The sequence below is a fragment of the Mus caroli genome, unplaced genomic scaffold (genome assembly GCF_978045245.1).
Source record: "Mus caroli unplaced genomic scaffold, Mus_caroli_1 scaffold_10, whole genome shotgun sequence".
NCBI lineage: Eukaryota > Metazoa > Chordata > Mammalia > Rodentia > Muridae > Mus > Mus caroli.
Window position 1 is genome coordinate 81,630,320 of NW_028227265.1, and position 21,723 is coordinate 81,652,042.

The 21,723-nt window shown below is 40.9% G+C and overlaps 1 protein-coding gene and 1 pseudogene across 6 annotated transcripts in view; both read left to right on the forward strand.

The window, feature by feature from the left end:
- The window catches only part of Tenm3 (teneurin transmembrane protein 3), a 623,557-nt gene that overhangs the window by 191,048 nt on the left and 410,786 nt on the right, over positions 1-21,723 (forward strand). For 5 of the 6 annotated variants that reach the window (XM_029480774.2, XM_029480777.2, XM_029480775.2 and 2 more), the window contains exon 3: positions 3,229-3,507. The exons of the other annotated variant lie outside the window; for it this stretch is intronic. In XM_029480774.2, the coding sequence (XP_029336634.1) occupies positions 3,229-3,507 (279 nt within the window). The remainder of the gene's footprint in view (positions 1-3,228; positions 3,508-21,723) is intronic. 6 annotated transcript variants of the gene reach the window in all.
- On the forward strand, positions 18,976-19,417 carry LOC147002452 (small ribosomal subunit protein eS27 pseudogene; annotated as a pseudogene).

Here is a 21,723-nt window from a genome sequence, read left to right on the forward strand (position 1 = left end):
TACTCCTTTCTGTCACCCCCATACCCCCCAACTCCTCAGTCCTTCCCTAAGCCAAAGCCAGCTCAACATAACTTTTCATACTCTTTCATCCCTACCAGCTGTCTCTTCTCTCCGCCAGGAACCTTTCTTCCCTCTATCTCCTCTATATTTGTCAAAACTGCATGTGTTTCTTATTAAGGATAGCCTGCCTTACAGGGAAATTCTTTGATAGACTAATTACTCCAGCCTGATGATTAGTTCTTCCCAAGGGAAAGCTCATTCAAGCAGAGGGTCCTCGAACTCAGGCATGCCTAACCCCGAAGAGGGATCACCGGCAGGAGGGTTGAAAGCATGGAACAAGCCTGGGTGAAGCCGTGTGCAATGGCAGCAGACTGCACCAGTAAACACCAGCTTCCCCGGTAATGCGGCTTTGCAAAGGATCTGAAAGTGAATACCTGAATTCTATGGCCCTCTATAGTTGTTGTTTGCCGGTATATGTTCAGGGCTCTCTCACATTTGCATAAACCATCCATCCCCCTTTTTAGTGCCAGGTGTCTCTCTTGCACCTTACCTGTGCCTAGCATGTGTCACTAAGCATGTCTCTGGTCCAGAAATCACCACTTAGGTCACATCATGAACACCCTGGCAGATATAGATGTGGGAAAGAGATCCCAGCCGACCTCGTGGGTGGCTTTAAAGTAGATGCATCTGAAGTTGAGCTCAGTGTCCTTCTGGAAACAAAAATAAACCTTGTAGTTCAGTGGAAGATATCCAGCGGCGGTCTCTGTTGTTGTGTTTGCTTTATAGTTTAAATTTTAGGACTAGCCTGAGGAGATTTGAGTTCTTGTGAGTCACCGACTGCAGAGGGTCAAATAGTTCTGGGGTTTGGGTTGTATGTATTTCCATAAGGATGATGTGCGGGATATTTAGCTGCAAAGCAAGCTCTGTTTACCTACCTAGAGAGCAATTAAGGACTGTTAGCTTTCTGCTTTCCTTCCATGTAGATTTTATATTAAGATGGCAGTCGAGTAAAAAGTCACTAACTTGGAAAATGTTTCAAGTTATGGTTCGGGAAGTAGAGAATTCTGGATTTTTGTTCTGGAATTATGGACATTTCCCAGGCTAAGAGCAAGATTCAGAGGATAAACTCATATATTTTTGCCTACTCTGAACATTACTTTGTACGCTAATTTCCAAGATCTGTATGTTTGATGGCAATACTTAAGTACTTTAAAAGTGACCAGTAAATAACAATAAGAGGACTCTTCCTCAGCATATCCATTTACCCTCTGCAGGGTATCAATCTTGTTTTTACTGACTTTCATAGGTAAAGTCCATGTGAATTTTTTTTTTTACAGATACAGACAATACCGCATAACCCTCCAAGCTTTCCTACCTCCACGCCATCTACAGAGGCAGCTCCCCCTTTTTCTCCTCCTTTTCTTTTCTTTCTTTCCTTACATGCTGATTTTATTCCTACGCTTATTCACATCTCTCTGATAAGCACAGTTTGATTTCTAGCTAATTGTAGCAACCGATTTTCATTATTTATAAGTGTCATTGTCAGAATCTATTTGGAAGTCCGAGTGAGATAAAGATGATCCCAACTTCTGATATGACCACAGCAATCAAACAATTAACCACACAGATTTAAATGTGCTGGGCCTGGAGGGGCCTAATATCTTTACAAGCAAATATTTACTGTATTCTGTCTTATGTTTGATTTACGTTGTGGAAGATTCAACATGCCATTTTATCACAAATAATTTATAGTACCCTCTCCTTAAAAATATAATGTAGGCTTCTCATAACAGCAAATTAACTTTAAAATATTCATGTAGATCCATAAGATGGGAGTGGGAAAATTAAGACCATGAGTCATATAAATACTTAATATCCATAAAAGATTTGGTAAAGAAGTTGTGTTTAAATCAGTCTTTGCCTCCTACTCCCCTTTATATGTATTTGATTCTGGAGGTGCTTATCTTTGGGACCCTCTCACATAGGCAAGACATAAAAATGAAAGAGCCTTAGGCAGGGACTCTACAATAAAACATTTTCAAGTTCTTCTCATCCATAGTGTCATAAAACACTAAAATTCCAAAAGCAAATACAGGGTGGGAAGCATCGTTACTGTTCGTGGTCTTTCTGAAGTGTCACCTAATTTAAATCCTTGTGCTTTAAGTGATTGCAGTGTCATGAGTTTTATTATGCTCAATTTATTAGTAAAGGCTTGCAGAGTTCACAGCCATTTATTTTCAGGGAGCCTGATTGTCTCATTAATTTTTAAAAACATAACCCCTCCCATTTTCGTTTGAGAGTGCACTGTATGTGGAAAGACTTGGTTTGCTTGGGTCAATACGGATGCTTCCAGGTGTTTCTTAACTCCAGACAGCTACAAAGTCACCGATAGGAAAATAGGATGCTAATTTTCAAGGTTTTACCCTACTGAGTGTTGAGTTACACATACATACATACATACATACATACATACATACATATTCCCATTAGTACTCATACATGATGATATACACATGCATATACACATATAGACTCACACATATGCACATGTATTCATGCACACATGCATACATATAAAGATGAACACATACATACACATATGCATGTACACCAACTTGCACACACACACACACACTACACATACATACACACATGCAAACACACACATACCTGCACACACACACACACACACACTTATATTGCTTTCTGAGTTAAGGTGGGCAGATACAATTAAAATGACCAAAACTCCTGCTTCTAATTAAGCAGTAACTTCCTCCTGAGGTAAACATTTTATTTCCCACCAAAAGAAGTGGAACGTACATGGGGAAAAAAAAAAACTATAGTTTAGGACCCAAACAGGGACAGATGGCCATTTTTGTGGCTTCACCATCTGCTAAGCCAAATTCTGCCACCGGAAACCAGTTCTTCCCTCTGGGTTTCGTGTTCATGACCGAGCCAGGAATCCATCTCTGGAGGTGCTTGTGGGTTTAAGGTGACCATCGGGGTGTGTACGGAATTCTGCAGGCAGCCCTCGGAGCCTCCTCTCGCCCCATAATTGCGTCCACTTGACCGTATGCCAGGCAAAGCTGTTGCAGACATGGGTGAAGCCTGAACGAATGAGTGTTTCTGTCAGGGAGGTTTTTCTTTTTTGAAAGAAAAATGAAAAGAAACGAAACCACAGGAACCATATATACTCACTAGTTGTTATCTCTCTTTCCCCCTAATTAGGACAGAATTTTACCCTAAGGCAGTTAGGAGTGTGTGAATCCGCAACTCGAAGAGGAGTGGCATTCTGTGCGGAAATGGGGCTCCCTCACAGAGGTTACTCCATCAGTGCAGGGTCAGATGCGGATACGGAAAACGAAGCAGTGATGTCCCCTGAGCATGCCATGAGACTTTGGGGCAGGGGGGTCAAATCGGGCCGCAGTTCCTGCCTGTCAAGCCGGTCCAACTCCGCCCTCACCCTGACAGACACGGAGCACGAGAACAGGTCGGACAGTGAGAGCGGTAAGTCGCACTGTTTACTTTACTATGTTGCCATTGAGCGCTTCCGTCTTCCGCTTGACTGTGATTCCTGTTTTCCTTCCATGCTTTCTCTCTTTCTGTTCTTTTTATGCTAATGTAGTAGAGCCCAAGAAAATACTTGTGAATAGTATGGGGATTTTCCGCTGGGGGCGGGTGGGGGGCGGGGCGGGTGGGAGAGGTGGATCAATATTTGATGTCAAATTATTAAGTTCTGCAAACAGTGTTTGGTGCGTTAGATATAGTTTTGAAACACAGTGCGGGGAGGGGGGAGAAAAGACTAAGTCTGACTTATATTGGATCAAGTCACCGGTTACCTTCTGAGGAATAGGAAAACTGTTGATAAAGTGATCCCCGGAGCCAGGTTGCAATCAAAGATGTCTTTGTAGATTCCTCTTGAAAATAACTCAAAGAAGTTGCAGAATCTTAGAATGGGTGAATGAGCACACAGAATACTTTATTAACAGGGCTCAAGTGACTGAAGAACACATTTGATTGGGCTTTAACTTCCTAGCTGATGAGGGCAACTGAAATCTTGGTAAGGAGCGAGATGTGGCCTTTGATGTCCTTGGGAACTGGATTATCTGTGCAATTAAATCCACATACAAAAAAAAAATTGGATTTAAGGATGGCTAAATAGCAGCTTTGCATGGTCCAAAAGATGTCATTATAAATTGCTGGTACTTTTGTGCTGTTGCCAGTATGGGGTAATAATATTTTAAAAAGTATATATGCAATAATAAGTTGAAAAGAAAGCTTATGTTTTTAGTCAGCACTGCTTCTAAGAAGAATTGGAATATCAGCACTAACATACAGACAGTAAACCAAAAACCTTTTCCTTGTTTCTGATATTGGGAGTATACCTCTCCTTCAGTCTGTTATTAATGTGGTATCTGTCTGATGGATCAAACAGCAAAGAGAAAATTAAAACAGTAGAGTTGCATGGTGCTGGAAAAGAAAGATGATTGTCTATTCATAATATTTCACCTTTATTGTATATGAAGCAACCCTGTCAGCTTTGTTTTGTAACAGCAGAGCGGATCTGTGGCTAGTTTTCAGTGTCATATAAGCCAGGGTGTGTGACTTGCTGCTGCCTCCCGCTCTCTGGGCATTTCCTTCCTATTCATGGGGTGGGAAAGTTTCATTTAAATCACTGGAAACCATCGATTTGGTGTAGAATATTCTACTGCATTACATTCAACCAAAGTCACTATGTGTCACCAGCAGTGACCCAGTGTCTTCAGGTTAGAAGTGTAAGTCCTTAGTACAGTCAGGCTTTATTCCAAACCCCCAATAGGAAACCAGGATGAGCCTTTTCCACAGAGAGAACCTTACAACCATGCTGCCAATATTTCTCTCCCTCTCCCACCCCTGCCATTCACCTCTGTACAGTCTGTAATTCCATCAGTTTTCCTAGCGAATCCAGAAGTCATTCTTACAGTCTGTAGTCTGCACTCCACACTGTACTCCTTGGGAAATTACAGATATGTACTCAGATCCTGCAATTGGACATAATTACACAAGAAAATATCACATAAAATAAAAGAGAGTGTGTGTGGAGATACGACACTGGGTTCCTGTAATCTGCACAGTAAACACTCTCTATCTCTATCTGTTAGAGCCCTGCGTTGAGCCAACTTATCTTTTTTCACTCCAAATCTTTGGAGTGTAGCCTTTCAATATTATATTAGCAAATTGCGTGTTAGTTTTATTATTCTTTTTTTTTAAAGATTTTATTTATTATTTATTTTATATGTAAGTACACTGTAGCTGTCTTCAGACACATCAGGAGAGGGAGTCAGATCTCATTACGGATGGTTGTGAGCCACCATGTGGTTGCTGGGATTTGAACTCAGAACCTTCAGAAGAGCAGTCAGTGCTCTTAACTGCTGAGCCATCTCTCCAGCCCAGTTTTATTATTCTTAATTACGTATCATGACAAATTTTCAATCATGGGCCATTGCCCTCTCCACCTCACCCCCTACCCGACCCCTGCCCCTAGAAAACTTTGTAAACTCTAGTTCTCAGTTTGCAATTTCCAACCAGAGAAAAAATGTAAGTCTCTCACACACCGCCCATCTGCCTTTGCCTTGGTATTATTAACTAAAGGAGAATGGGTTTCCTTGGTAGGCTCAGACCATGTGCCTAGGAAGAAAGAAAGTTGTGCCCTACATTCCTCCCAGTGGCCCTTAAAGGACAACATCCAGAGCCTTGCCTTGACTTTCTGGACATTTGGGCAGCATTTGGTGAGAGTGAACAGGCCCACTAAAGGTAGAAGAGAAAGCATCAAAGGTGAGATTTTTTTTTTAAGTTGGACAGGGATGACTTCAACTTAGATTTACTCTTTCCTCAAGATTTGGTTGGGATTATTTGTTAAGCAACATTCAGATGGTCTGAGGATCCTTAATGAGGTCCCTCTGAGGAAGGAAACAAGAGGAAATGAATTGCTTTTACCCATATGAACATGGGCCATATCATGTGTTACATATGTGTGTCCATAGGAGTATTTCAGATTTGTTCGTTTATTCTGAAATTTCAGTTTTTATTCAGAAGGAGCAAAAATTCATTCATTAATTACATTTCCCTCTGAGAAGCACAGTAATAGGTATGTAATAGACCTTGGAATTGTGAATTGTGATTTTAAACAAGGATGGTACAGATTTTTTTTGTCCTGATGCAAAAAAGGACTCTGTTCCCCTCCCCCTCCCCTCATGGCTACTTCAAGGTAAGAATTAAAATTTGCAATGATATACAGGTTCTTTCAACTTTTTAAAAATTACTTTATTCCATGTGTATGGCTCTTTTGCATGTATGTATGCCTGTGAACCATGTGTGTGTCTGGCCCCTGTAGAGGACAGAAGAGGGCAGCGGATTCCCTGGAAGTGGAGTTACAGAAGGCTGTGAGTCACCCTGTGGGTGGTGGGAATCAAACCCAGGTCCTCTGGAAGAGCAGCCAGTGTTCTTAACTAAGGAGCCATCTCTCCAGCCCCGGACAGGTCTTCTTTCTACCTTTATAAATGATCCACTCAAAACTATACTATTTACTTTCATTTCATTATCTTTAGTCGAATATTTCTAATATACAACTTCAAAAACAATTCAATTTTGCTCTCTTCGGGTAGTTTAATTTACTCTAACTTTGACAGAGTATTGATCTTCCAGTTATCTCTCATTGATTCCTGAGTTATTCATTATCTAATTCTATTCATTTTTATACTGGCTTGAGATGTCAGACAAAATCCTAATTATGTGTGTGTGTGTGTGTGTGTGTGTGTGTGATAGTTTACAATATAAAGAGTAAAACAAGTAAGAGTTAAGTAAATAATGAACCAGAATGATACCAACGGAGGACCCAGACAGCTGTATTTTCATTGAGTTTGCCATGGGAGTTTGCACTGCCTGTTTTCATCATTGGAAATACTGTGAATGAGGCTCTCTTCCCAGAAAAAGATGCTGTTCAACGTTTGAACAACTATGCAAGCTAAATGCCCAGTGTTCTAGTATAACTTCAAAGAAAAGTTTAGTTACTAAAGGGGAGCCAGTTTCATTCATTTGTTGGCCAAGAGACCAACAGTTCACATTAGGAGGTGCTAGCACCACTGCGGTGCTAATGCTATTTTGATGACCGGAGCATCCTACAGGAGTAAAAGACGATTGAGGCCACGCCACACCCCTCACTGTTGGAAGATAGCAGAGATTCAAAGCAAGACATAGAGTGCATCTTTTTTTTTTTCCTAAGCCAACATCTTTTTGTTAGCCATGGAATTGGCAGTTCCAAAGAGTTTAGAGAGGAGAAAAATTCAGTATATGATGCTTCATTTGGGATTCCAAATCGGGATATGGGAGGGGTCCTCTCTTGACATTATTGGTCTCTGGGGTTGTAATCCTTGTCAGCTCCTTGCAGACTGACAAACACTGCATTATGGTGATTTCCGATCCCCTATTAACAACCACCTCAGCAAATAAGCCCTTGAAAGGTCACCAAATAAATACTATAGGACCCTGGATCAAAAGTAAGAGTACCCGTGGTTTTTTGGACCATTTTAGGCTTTTTTCCTTTTTCTGATGTGTGGCTGAAATCACCGCCCCCCCCCCACCCGGACCTAATTCACACTATCCAACTTGGCAAGTCATCTGCTCTTGGTCATCTAACTAAATGTCAGGAAGAAAGGACTTTGTAGTGTTTTTTAAAAACATCCATCTTCGTGGCTTTAAGATGCTCTCGTGTGCATCATTTGCCAGCAGTGGCAGCAGGCCCTGCATTTAATCTTAGTCAGCTAGCCGTATTGGGTGGGGGAAACTGGCTGAGTGAAGACCTTGGTGGCCAGCAGTCAGATCATCATGTCTGGCCCCCATTCCTGACCATTGTTCTCTGTGTCACTCAAGGTCCCAGCCTTTCTACCCTGCCTGTTACTTGGCCAGCTAAACTGCCAGTGATTTGTTAGAAGGTCCCTAATCTCATTCCTTCTTGGCCTGTCTACTTTTTAATGTTTTGGGGGGCTGTGGGAGGCTGATCTTTGACCTTCAGTGTCAGGCAACCCAGGGGGAGCTGGCCCTTCTTTCCACCCCACCATGATTCAGGGCCTAGTGAGTCTTCTTGGAAGGTTTGTGATTTGACCCTAGGCTTCCCAGTTCTGGGACCTGGGGCAAGTCACTTAACCTTTGTGTGCTCTGGTGTCTACCTGGATAAAATACAAGTACCATCGAGCAGTACACAGCTCATTGGGATAAGACAGCACTGGGCTTAAATGAATGTGGGTTGTGTCAGAGTATGACTTGGCTTTGAGTGAGTGTGTTCTGTTTGTTTGGTGGGTTGGTTGCTTTTTTTTTTTTCTTGGAAAATAATATCTTTGAGTAATGGTGAGAACTAAAATGAAATAAGTAATATCAAGTATCTACCTAGCTTTGGCCCACAATAAGTGTTCCTCCCTTTTGTCCCTGCTTCCAATCTGTCTCACCCTCATCCTGCCTCTGTATCCTGGAGTCATCTGTGTCGAGGTCTGGTAAGGGGAGGGAAAGGAAGACACATGGCCTCCTCTAATGATCTGCATAGTCTGTAATTTCTGTCACCGTTTATCGACTCTCTTATTTTCATTTGAAACCCCACATCCTTTTCAATTTACTGTAATTAAATGAATGTGCATTGAATTGTGCTGATAATTAGTCTGATGGCTATAGACTTCAAAGGCTTCAGCCTGCTCCTTCGCCTCCTGGCCGAAGGAAATTTCAAAAGTAGCGTTTCCCTCAAAGGCATGTTACTTAGACAGCCAGTCAATTAAAAGCCCGTTTAGCTGATGTTCACACAATAAAATACACCATTCCCATAAGGCTGTAGTTCTCACCTGGAGTCTTAGCATCCCACCTGTTGCTGGACCTCAGTAAAGCCACGCTAATTGTGTGTGATACTGAAGTCTTAAGGGCTAATTGGACTCACAATAAGGGTATATAACATTAAAGCAGGGTCTTTTTTATGTAGAAGATGCTTGCTTTGAACAGCTAGAATATATGATCCAAGGAACCAATTTGACTTTGTCTTTGAAATGGGTCTTTTAAAAGTCAACTCTCTATCCAATGGGAAGAGAAAGCCTAAAAGTTGACTTACCGTGCTTTAAGATGAAAACTAGGCATGTCTTTTAAATAAGGTAAGACACCATGACACTGTTTACATCTGTCCCTCAGTAGAGAGCTTGTGTTACTTTGTACCCTAAATGACCATTTCAGGCCAAATAGGTCCTCTGGAAGCATAGGCAGAGAAGTTCTCTTCCTTTCTGAACAGCTGAATATAGGAAAGTGAGACTACATAGAGGGACCTATAAGCTCTTCCATCGCCACACGTTTTAAAAGAGTTTGAGAGAAACAAGAGTGGCCTTGCAGTAGCCTGTGGTGTCCCCAGATGTTGTGAGCAGTACTGACACCCTTTGCACAGAGGGAACAGTATTTAGATTCTCTGAAGATGAGTCAGAGGCACATCTAGGGTCTGTTCACGAGACTGAATCCATCCCTCTCACTACCCACCAGCGTCCTTTAGAAAGGAAATTGGTTGTGAGAATTAAGGTAAAATTCCCTTGCTGGATGAAACAAATGCTGTTTTCAGGGTTACTTTAATTGTATGCGATTCTGCTACACACACTAAGTTATAGCCTGGATGCAAATTCCATTCGGGGCTCTCTTCTGCAGTGTCGTGGTCAATTCCGGCGCGTTCTGCCATTGCAGTTACTGTTTGGCGTTTTCTGTCAGTGCTCTAGTGTGCCCGAAGCAGCTAGTGGAGTGTGTTGGGGTGCTCACTAAATCAAGCTCAGAGTTAGGGTGCTGCTTTGACAAATAGCGTCATGGATTTCCGATACATGAAATAATTGAATTTCCTGGGCGGGGGGGTTATACATTTATAATTTTGGTTGCAACTTTCCAGGCTCTGATTAAAAGCTATCATGTTCATTAAAGGATAAATGTCCTCACTTCGTGGGTGGGTATAAGTCATTCTTGAACACAGAAATATTATTTTAAGTAAAATTTAAAAATATGCCAGCTGTGGTGGCACATAACTTTAATCCAAGTACTTGAGAGGTAGAGACAGGCAGATCTCTCTCTCTCTCTCTCTCTCTCTCTCTCTCTCTCTCTCTCTCTCTCTCTCTCTCTCTCTCTCACACACACACACACACACACACACACACACACACACACACACACAGGAATAATAAATACATATTATAATTGCTATCACTTAAATATTTGCATGCACTTATATATTCGCATCCTATAGATACTTTTCAGAAAATGACTGTTTCGTGACTCATATTGATCTTGCTGTTTCTATTAAACTCATCTTATGTTCAACACGGTTCCGTTGACATTGTTCAGAAGATGATCTCCTTGTCTTTACACTTGGAGCCTTCTTACAGTGGCAGAGTTAAAAATCAAAGTGGAGCAGACTAAGCACATATCAAAACTGATGATGTGTGCTATTTTGATTTTTGAGTGTGTTTTTGATATCCTTGAGAAATCCCAGTGGTAGCAGTGAAATTGTTTTAATTAATGAATTCAGCGGCAGTGAGTGCTGAATCAGGTTTATGGGTATAATTATCACTGAAATAGAAAAAATAAATGTGAGCGTCATAGAACCTCGGTTTATTTGCCATTTTGAGTGTAGTCAAGTGTTTGAAGAGCGGCTGACTATTTTTTCTTGTGTGCTATTTAAAGAATAATCTTCTCAAGGCGAGGCATAGTAATTCTGTTTATTAATATTGGAGACATGCAGTATTATATGTGAAAATCTTATATGTTATTTACTGAAGAGTTTGAATGACCGAGTTTTACTATACTGTGATTTCCTTAAATGCGTTGGTTGACTTGAGATGGTTTTTCTGTAATGAGCAGTCTGTACATAAAATAAATGTAATAAGCACTTGAATGCATATTGAAATAGATGCAAATGCATATACACTCGAGAAAGGAGCAATTAAGAGTGTCTGATGACTATTACCTTGACTTTAAATATTATTATTTTGAGTCACACGGCAACTGCAAATTGAATTAAGCCTAGATGTGACTTATTGATTCTATTTCTTATTTAGCGACTACATCTTCATCCAATGAATAATAAATGCTGACTGTTGTACCCAGTGTTGGGGAAGCAAAAGTGAGTGAGATGTAGTCCCTGACCTCCAGGAGCTCCCAGCCTAGTTAGACAAATAGGCATGTAGACATGTAATTGGATTTTAATACGGTGAGTGTTCAGACAACAGAATATGCAAAGCAGATGTCAGCACAGAATAGATGGTTGCCAGCAGGAGAGGAGAGGAGAGGACAGGACAGGAGAGACCATCTCATAAAGAATGAGAGAGCTGGTATCAGCACATAAACTTAGAAGTCCAAGGCAGACAAAGCAGCGTAGGAAAACGTGTATTGGCTAGTGTTATGTCAGCTTGACACCAGCTAGAGCCATTTTGGAAGAGGGAAGCCCAATTGAGAAAGTGCCCCCACCCAATTGGCCTCTGGGCAAGTCTGTGTTACATTTATTGCATTGATGATTAATATGGGAGGACCCAGCCACCATGGGTTGTGCCACTACTAGACTGGTGGTCCTGGGTGCCAAAAGAAAACAGGCTGAGCAAGCCATGAGAAGCAAGCCAGCATTCAGCACTCCTCCACCTTCTAGTCCCTGTCCTGTTTGAGCTCCTGCCCTGACTTTCCTCGGTGATAGATTATGATGCAGAAGTATAAGCTGAAATCAACCCATCCCTCCCTGGGTTTACTTTTGATCATGGTGTTTTATTGCAGCAATAGAAACCACAATTAAGGCAACATATGAAACCTCTAGGAACTGTTCCTCAAATTGCTGCCCAAGGTGGTTTGAATGCCTCTCGCGACCTCGAATGTTGAACATGTGATCCCCAGTTAGTGGCACTATTTGGGTAGGCTTATGAGGTATGTTCTTGCTGGAGGAGGTATGTCACTAGGGGGAAGGTTTGAGGGGTTCAATGTCATGTGTTGCCAGTTTGCTCTCTCTGCTTCCTGTTGGTGGTTCAAGATGTAAGCTCTCAATATCCAACTCTATCCATCATACCTCTGCTCTGTCATAACACACACGTATCCCTCTGGAACCATAAGAAAAACCCGTTCTACAAGTTGTCTTAGATGTAATATTTATGATGGCAATAGGAAAGTAACACACAGTTCCTGTCGCCTATGAGAGATGAGAGGGTACCTGTCATCCCAGCATATAGGAAGGAGTGCTTTTTGGAATATGTATTTTTTTCCTCCTGGTGATCATGTGACTGGGAGGAGTTTTGATTAGAAGGATGGTGTTCATATGGGTGCATTTTATATGGTGCTTTGAGGACAGCATAAGCTGTGAACTGTCTTTCCATGAGAAGCACAGGGTCTTGTTCACCACGGTGCCTCCCACCCTGTGCCTGAACCTGAAAAAGAAGGTGCTGTTCCATGAATAAGGAATAGACTTCGAGGCCTCTCTGTGTTCAGATGAGGTTGATTCCCCCTTGAAGGTTCATGTTCTGGATGAAGCTTCCCCAAGATTGCATTGTTGAGGGGTGTAGAATCCTTAAGAGATGGGCCTGTGTGCCTGGGCCACTGGAGCCTCATTATAAAGAAAAGGGTACCGGCTGCAGTGTTAGTTCTAGCTCTCCTCCAATTGGGTTGCTATAGGGTGAGGCTACCCCCCTACACCCCCATTTTCCTGCCCTACACCATGCTGATTTCCTTGGTGAACCTGTGCCATGCTGGGTCACAGTTGAGGGGGCCCTGGTCCCATGCTTCACGATTGGTGTTGCTCAGTGTTGGACTTTAGATCCATAAAACTGTGCTCTTAAACAACAGCAAAGCTTCTTGTTTATAGAGTACCCAGCTTCAGATATTTTGATACAAAGCAAAAGACTAATACAGAAGCCAAACGTGGAAATCAGTTAGCTGATTACATACTATTGAAGTTATCAAAGAAGCAAAACATAAAAGTTAGGATCAAGAACCAGGCAGGAGAGGAGACACAGTCAATCGAAACAGTCAAGATTTCATGATCCAGGAAAAGGGGACTCTTTCAAAAGGTACCCTTGATGTCAGCTATGTTACTACAAAGCTCTAAACCAGCATGTGTGAAGATGATGCGGGAGGATTGTGAGTTTGAGGCCATCCTAATTTATATAAAGAGAATCTCTCAGCAAACAAAATTGATGGTGTTCTCTAGTGTGTGGTTCTGAGGAGATGATGTTTCAATCCCATTTGGAAGTTATAGTATATTGTTTGTAATGAAGTCAGTCATTTCAGGGGCAGGTGGGATTTGAGGTCTTCATGGAATAGTGATGCATAACAACCTACTGAGCATCTATATATTCCTATGTAATATGCATGTTTATGTACACATAAGTAGATGTAAATCTATAATTCAGATAGAATTTAACATTTGACATTTACATAAAGTCAGAGAAAGAAACAACTTATAAAACAACTTGCATAAATATATTTTAATTTTAAGCAAATGTTCCTGAGATCAAGCCATATTAAACACACACACACACACACACACACACACACACTGAGAATTAAAAAGTCTAGTTAAAATGGTGCTCCCAAAAAAATAAAAATAGACCATTAAGAAAATAGATTGTTGTTTACCATTTGAACACTGTAGACTTGGGATGTGATGGCTTTGTTAAATAATGATTAAAACTAACCTGCGCAAAATCAAAGCGTTCAGGACAGAGGTGTCTAGTGTTTAGAACTGCTTACACACAGTGCTGAGGTTAAAAAAGCCATCTTAAGATTTTGACAGTGAGCAGATGGAGATTCCTAAGGGATTTGAAAGTGCTTCAAATATCAGTTGCTTTAGACAAAGCATTTCGTTATAGTGGACTGTGTCCTGGTTGCTCTATCTAGGCGACCACTATGGAGATTGCAGGGTACAGACTGTGTTTATAGGTCAGCTGAGCATCCAAAGGCGCCTGTTTGGAGTCTAACATTTCTGATAATCCCTAGAATTTTAAAAGGCATTAACCACTATTTATAATGTCTTAATATCCCAAGTTAACGATTGTATGTGACAGGCATGATAAAAGTGGAACCATAAATGGATTTGAGAATAAAACATTATGGCTTCTAAAACTCATCCCATTAATCTATTTTGCTTGCTTAGCTTGACCTGGACATTAGACAGGTCAGAGACACAAGATAATTTTAATTAGTCTTTGTAGTTGTATTTATACATTTTTTATATGTATGTGTATTTTTCTTTTTCTCTTTTTGAGATTAGCATACAAGTACAACACTTCTCCCTTTCCTTTCTTCCCTCCAGACCTTCCCATATGCCTCTACCCACTTGCTTTCAAATGTAAAGGCTGCTTTCATTAATTGTTATTGCAAGCATTTACACACACGCGCGCGCGCGCACGTACGTTTACACACACATACACACACATTCCTGCATATACCCTGCTCAATCGGCATCTTGCTGTCTGCATCCTTGTTTTCAGGGCTGACCACTTGGCACTGGCCAGTCAATTGCTGTGCTTTTCCTGTGCCAGGCACAGGGAGGCCACCTCTCCTCCTCCCAGGTTCCCTCTGTTGCCTGTAGTTCTTTCTGTAGGGTTGATATCCCATGCTGCTGCTGTCCCTGTCCACTGTAGCATGTTCTGTCAGCATTGTCATCCTGACTCAGGTCACATGTGGGCAGTCATGTTGGTGAGACTTTATGGCTGTAGCTTCTGATGTCACTAGGAGACACAATCCCATAGCAAAGTCCCCGACTCTTGCAGTCTTTCTGATCCCTCTTCTACAATGTTCCCTGAGCCTCGGGTACAGGCGTGTTCTATAGATTTTTCCACTGGGACTGGGCTCCACAGCTTGGCATATTGATTGCTTGTGGTTTTCTCTAATGGCTTCTGTCTGTTGTAGAGAGTAGTTCCCTAGAAGAAGGGTGAAGGCTACACTTATCTGTGGGTATAAGGACAAATGCTTATTACTGTTGTGAGAGATGATGATCCTCTTTCAGTAGTTATTTCTTAAATAAAAACCACGAACTGGACAGATAGCTCAGTAAAACGCATGCACTGCTCTTCCTAAAGACCTGAATTCAGTTCCAAGCACTTGTACCAAGTGGCTCATGACCACTGTAACTCCAGCTCAAAGGAATGATATCCTCATCTGGCCTTCATGAGCACCTGCATAGATAGACAGACAGACAGACACACACACACACACAACTAAAAGAAATAAAATATGTCTGTAAAAAGCAAACAGAAAATTAAATATTTTTTTGAACTACAGTCCTTCATGGTATCAGAGGCATGTCTCCAGTAAACTTTTTCTATTATATGATGGAAGGTATTTATTGATGACTCCCCCACAATTTGGCCTTCTACGTGTTCCCCACAGTAAATTATGTTCCTCACTGTAATTTATATTTTGGATGGCAGTGGGGAGATGTCCAAATGATTAAATGTTTCACTCAGGAGAAATAAGTTCTAAAGATCTGCTATAGAATATGGGCACTGCAGTTAGTAACATTATAGTCTATTCTTGAAAACTGACATTTGAAATATTGCATATGTGATTAGCTTGATTTACACATTCTATAATGCATATATTTAAAAATATCATGTGTTTTATGCACTTATGTAACATGTATTATATAGTCTACATTATATATTAATTGTTAATTTATGTATATAAACTAATTAATTAGAGAAAATATTTTGTAATTACTAGATTAGTCTTAAATCTTTGCCCTTAATCCTATTACTACCACAGAATAAATCCTTGGAGCCAAAAAATATTAAAATTTAAGGCTTTTAGCCGGGCGTGGTGGCGCACGCCTTTAATCCCAGCACTCGGGAGGCAGAGGCAGGCGGATTTCTGAGTTCGAGGCCAGCCTGGTCTACAAAGTGAGTTCCAGGACAGCCAGGACTATACAGAGAAACCCTGTCTCGAAAAAACAAAAAAAACAAAAAACAAAAAAAAAAATTTAAGGCTTTTAATTTACTCTGTCAAGATGACCTGGAAAACAGTTTCTCTCAGCTTTCACTCCTGTCAACAGTGTGGGAAATTGAATTTTCCCATAAGGCATTGACAAGTGTTCCCTGCTTTAGATTCTTGACCATTTGGTAGATGAAACAGTGGCGTCTTACTATCTGTTGGTTATTTTATAAGATGTGCTATCTTTTCATCTATGTGTATAGTTTTATATTCTTTTGTGGTCATGCCTCTGTTATTCTGTTGGAGTATATGAAGTAACTGAAGGGAAAGGTAGAATTCAAGCTCACCATGGCATAGAGTGTGCGTTTCCCTGCGGTACACATGTGAGCCTCCTGACTCAGGTTCAAATGCTAAAGGCCTTTCATCTGTAGTTCGCCATGGGGTTTCCTCCCAGAAATGTGGGTCTAACCATGATGAAGAATAGCGACTGCAGCTCCAAGCAGAAAGGAGCTTGGCATTGGAACAGATGTGTGGGATCCGGGTCTGCAGGATTCTGCCTTGTGTCAACAACTGCACAGTAATCACTAGAGGCTCGTGTTACCAAGAAAGTCTGTGTTTAATCCAACTCAGAAGAGGCGACTCATTTCCGCAGCATTTCTGTAGCTTTATTAAATAAATGAAAAGCTTAAAGCAGGCAAGAGGAGCCCTGTGAGGATCTCTGTCATTAATGCCTGGCTGGAGGAAAAGAGCCAAAGAGTACCTGTGTGCCGTGCGCACATGCTCACAAGTGGATAGAGACAGGTGTGTGTAGGGGGTTTTCTCACTAGATTAGAAGTGGTTTTTTTGTGTAAGACGACCTTATTAGTCTTATTAGACTGTCTTACAAATATTTTCCTCCATTCCTTATTATTCAGATATTTCTGATTAAAAAGAATTTGTAAGAAGATTTTAAATATACCCATTTTAATGATATTTACTTCTGGTTTCCTTTAGCTTAGAGAAATGATTGCATTTTTTTTCAAATCAACTGAACCTTTTAAAACATTTGATATGTTTCAATTTTTAATGTACTGTATGATATAGTCATTTATTTTCTATCTATTCCATCCACTTTTGTCAATATCGTTCAATGTAATTGGGGAGTACTTTATGATGTCTAAGTGAAACATTATTCAAGGTTTTACTGTTAACTTGGTAAAAACTTGAAATATGATTGCTAAGGTTTGTAAATAGTTTTTAGACACCAAATTCTGGCTTGGTAGTTTCCTACAGTCTTACAGTGCCAACCAACTAAAAATAAATATTTTGGGGTCATACAAGGTTGTTCACTAACAGTGTAATTTATTACCTTTAAAATATGTTGTAGTAAAAAAACAGACTTAAATAGATTTACAGACATTAAATACTATGTCAAAAGTGATTATTGAGGTCTATATTTTTGTTAATAAGCAAAGCTTTAATCATTTAAAAACAACATATTAAACATAGTTTTGAATATTCTTGTGAGATATTTTTAGGGAACAAAAATATATGTTTAATTTCAGCCTTCTGGGCTGTACAAAGAAGAAAGGATTACAAAGCATGGCAGTTAGATAAAATACCATTGCCAAAGTACACATGGAGATGAGAGAGCAAAGAAGATGCTGAAAAGGAAAAGGTTTCCAAATGTTTATGTCTGATCAGGATGTTAGAAGGTAGTCGTACTGTAGTATATGCTCATTAAAACAAAGCCACACTCCAACACATGCCTGGAAAGGACGGGGGATGTTGCTTTGCCTGTGTAAGGAAACTTCCACATCTGGAGTAGACTTTGGGGAAAGCAACAGAAATCATAGTTGATAGTTAAACTAGGTGTGGTAGTGAATGCCTTTAATCCCTGTACTGGAGAAACTGAGTCAGGCAGATGTTTGTGAATAGAAGGCCAGCATGACCTACAAGTGAGTTTTAGGCTAGCCAGGGCTACACAGTGAGACCCTGTCTCAAACAAACCAACAAAACCAACCAACACCAACATGTTGATGTTTAAAAGTTGATACTTAAATGGAATCTGCTTCCCAAGGACCATAGATGTCAGGCTGAAAGGCCCCATATTATCCCAGGTGGATGTGTATCCAGAGCAATCCATGTGCTTGCTCAGAGTTCCCATACGCTGGATGCTGACTGGAACTTGAAATCAAGAAGCCAAGAACGCACGTGGGTGAGGCTCTACATTGTGAGGGGACAGGAAGAAGGTGTGACTCTTAGCTTTGACCAAAAAATCATAGAAAAAAAAAAGATGCAATAGGGAAAACAGGAGAAACAGTAAAATATTACAAAAAACGTTGTCACCTGAGTTATGGCATGAGGTCACAGTAGGTATATTGACTGATATGTCACTTTTATGAGGCAACTCGGATAAGCTAGGAAGTGTTGGTACACACCATTGATCCCAGCAGTTGAGAGACAGAGGCATGGAGATCCCGTTCAGGGCCAGCCTGGTGTATAGAGCTAGTTCTAAGACAGCCAGGCCTACACACACACACACACACACACACACACACACACACACACACACACACACGTGTCTTGAAAATCAAAGGGTTATAAAAGAGACCAAAATTAAGTGTGAACATAAAGAAAGTATCACCGTTTAATTGGAGAAGTGGATAAACCATGAACAATAGCAGAGCTAGTCTAGACTCAAAAGAAAGACATGGCTCCATGTTTCTAGATTCATCCCTCAGAACTGAGACATCCCTCTGTGATGCTCAACATCCAATGAACACTCTCCACAGACAGTCCTTCCGTGACATCCGCAGAAGCCAACATCCTTCTGCGCACACCCATTAGCATACGAACCTAGAGATGGCAGAATGGAATCAGAGAGTACTGGGTTCCCATACATTTTACCTGCTTTCCCCCAATCTCCGCATCTCAAAACCACTGTAACCAGATTATTCTGTGTAAGATTACTGAGTAAATCATGTCCCCTTTCTACTTGAGACTCTCGGCTCAGGATTTAAGATTTAAGTCAGGCCTTTCCAGGGGTGATGAACTCCCTTCGAGAATGTGCCTCTCACAAAGGATCTCCTTCATCCTGCTCCCGAAAAGAAGAAGAAACACAAGAAAAAGCACCTGGTGCAGAGCCCCAGTTCCTACTTCATACATGTGAAATGCCCAGGATACTATAAAATCACCACTGTCTTTAGCCATGCTCAAAAGGCAGTACCAGTCTTGTGTGTTGGCTGCTCCACTGTCCTCTGTCAGCCTACAGGTGGAAAAACAAGGCTGACAAAAGGATGCTCCGGCCAGGCGTGGTGGCGCACGCCTTTAGTCCCAGCACTCGGGAGGCAGAGGCAGGCGGATTTCTGAGTTCGAGGCCAGCCTGGTCTACAAAGTGAGTGCCAGGACAGCCAGAGCTACACAGAGAAACCCTGTCTCGAAAAACCCAAAAAAAAAAAAAAAAAAAAAAGGATGCTCCTTCAGGAAGAAGTAGCACTGAAAGCCCCTGATTCAAGATGAGTGGGAACCTTCCCAATAAACACATTTTGGACAGTGTGTGTGTGTGTGTGTGTGTGTGTGTGTGTACAACATATATATATACATATATACATATATATATATACATATATATATATATATATACACACATATATATGTGTGTGTGTATGTATGTATATATGTGTGTGTGGTGTGTGTGTGTATACATATATATATGTGTGTATATATATGTGTATATATATATATATATATATATATATATATATATATATATACTTTAAGTCAGACAGTTGAGTTATGCAAACCACCTGAGGTGTCCTCACACTGGCCAGTGCCTCCTGATCTCATAAACACAGAAGACCGTGTCTGCACTGGCTCAAGTCAGCAGTGGCATTGGAAGGTCTACAGTTAATTTCGGCTGTCATCATTTGCCGGTTTGTGTTCGCTTCCCTTTTATTTTAAAACAGTAAGGGAGGCATTCAGAGAGCAGAGTGCGCTCTGTGGCGAGCTGTGCCCTAGAACGTGCTGACCAGACTAATCTCTGGCTGAGGGATGAATATGGAGAGGAGATCTGTGTGCAGGCAAGTGGGACAGCGTCTGCTTCTTCAGTTTCAAGTGATTTGTGTGGAATCTGTAGTTCTTTGATGAATTGACAGCTCTCAGGCAAGATATATTTTCCTGTAAAAAAAAATACAGGAAAGGATTTGGAGCTTCAGTTGATGCTTTTTATGAGATATGTTGTTTTTTAAATTGAATTATTTTAGAATTTTATACATGTATACTGTATTTGTATTATTTTAACCCTGTCCCCTCTCCCACTCCAAGCTCCTCTCGTGTTCTACTTCCAATGCCCTCTCAAATTCATGATTTTTCTATAATTAGTACCTTCATACAAACACACACACACACACGCATGTACATGTGTGTACACAGAGTTTATTTAATGTTCCTCACAGGTACTTGCACTTAGAGGTGACAACTACAGATTGGATAACCCTATCCTGACATTCACTCCCAGAAAAAAACTGCATCTTCCTCTCTCCACAGCCACTGGTTGCCTATAGCTATTCTACTACAGATTGGGCATTTGAAATTTCCCCATCTGTGTCGACATATTGGCCAGCACTGTCAAGTCATTATGCAGATCTCTTTCAGGCAACCCTATTGTTGAGCTCTCACAGGTTCAACATCTGTGCCACCTCTTGAAGACACTGTATGGCTCTTACATTCTCTCCACCCCTTCTTTTTTCTTCTTCTCAGGCATTGGGTTGTATATGTCGCAACTCATGCATGGGATTGTCATGTATTCTCTATATTTTGATCAGTTTTAACAGTCTTCACTTGCTGGGGTTGTGGGGAGCTATGTTGAGGGATCAGAGCTACAGTTACCTGAAAATTTTATGGTCTCATTTTTCTTAATGGCTAGATGGAATTCTTGTATGTTCTGTCTCACTATCCATTCATCAGCTGAACAACATGGAGACTGTATTTATTTCCTAGCTAGTATAGGTATGGTGGCAATGAACACGACCAAGCAAGTCTCCCTGTAGTTGAATCCTGGATTCCTTGGACGTGTGCCATGGGTCTTTGGATAGATCTGCTTTTAGTTGTTTTTAAGTTGCCTTGTGGGTACCTTGTCATAGTCACAGAAAAGTAACTCACATGTCTACACACACACACCCAGATTCTCTGTAGTGGAGCACCTGCTAATCCACACAGTAAGAGAGTGTAGATCTCCTCAGAGAAATGACATTTCCATGAGACCGAAAGAGGTTTGTGTGTGCCATGCATGTCACCATGAGTGTCTGTCTCATGCATGTCACCATGAGTGTCTCATGCATGTCACCATGAGTGCCTCATGCATGTCACCATGAGTGTCTGTGTGACTGAATTTACTTTACACTTCTTAGTTTAAACCATTGCCCTACTGTATTAAGAAAAGTGTTGTAGAAACACAATGACTGAAGTTAACTTGACTGGAAGTTTCTTATTCTAGCTTTATAATTAATGCACTGTTTTACCTACAGTCTGTGACTCCAATGTCCCTCAAATCTCTACCTTCTTGTAGAACCATTTCTACATGTGTTAATGTGGGGTAAGATGACCAATCTAATCTCACCAAGCTTTCTCTTGGGGATATACTTCAAGAGGAAGTCAATGTAGGTTGAGATGGGTCCAATCAAGTCAAGATGTGAAGATTACTAAAGAAAGATCTCATATGCTAACTAAGATGATAAGAAAGGTTGATTTCAGCATCAGTGAAGCATCCTTTGGGTTTCTTTTGTTTCTGTGCCTCCAAAT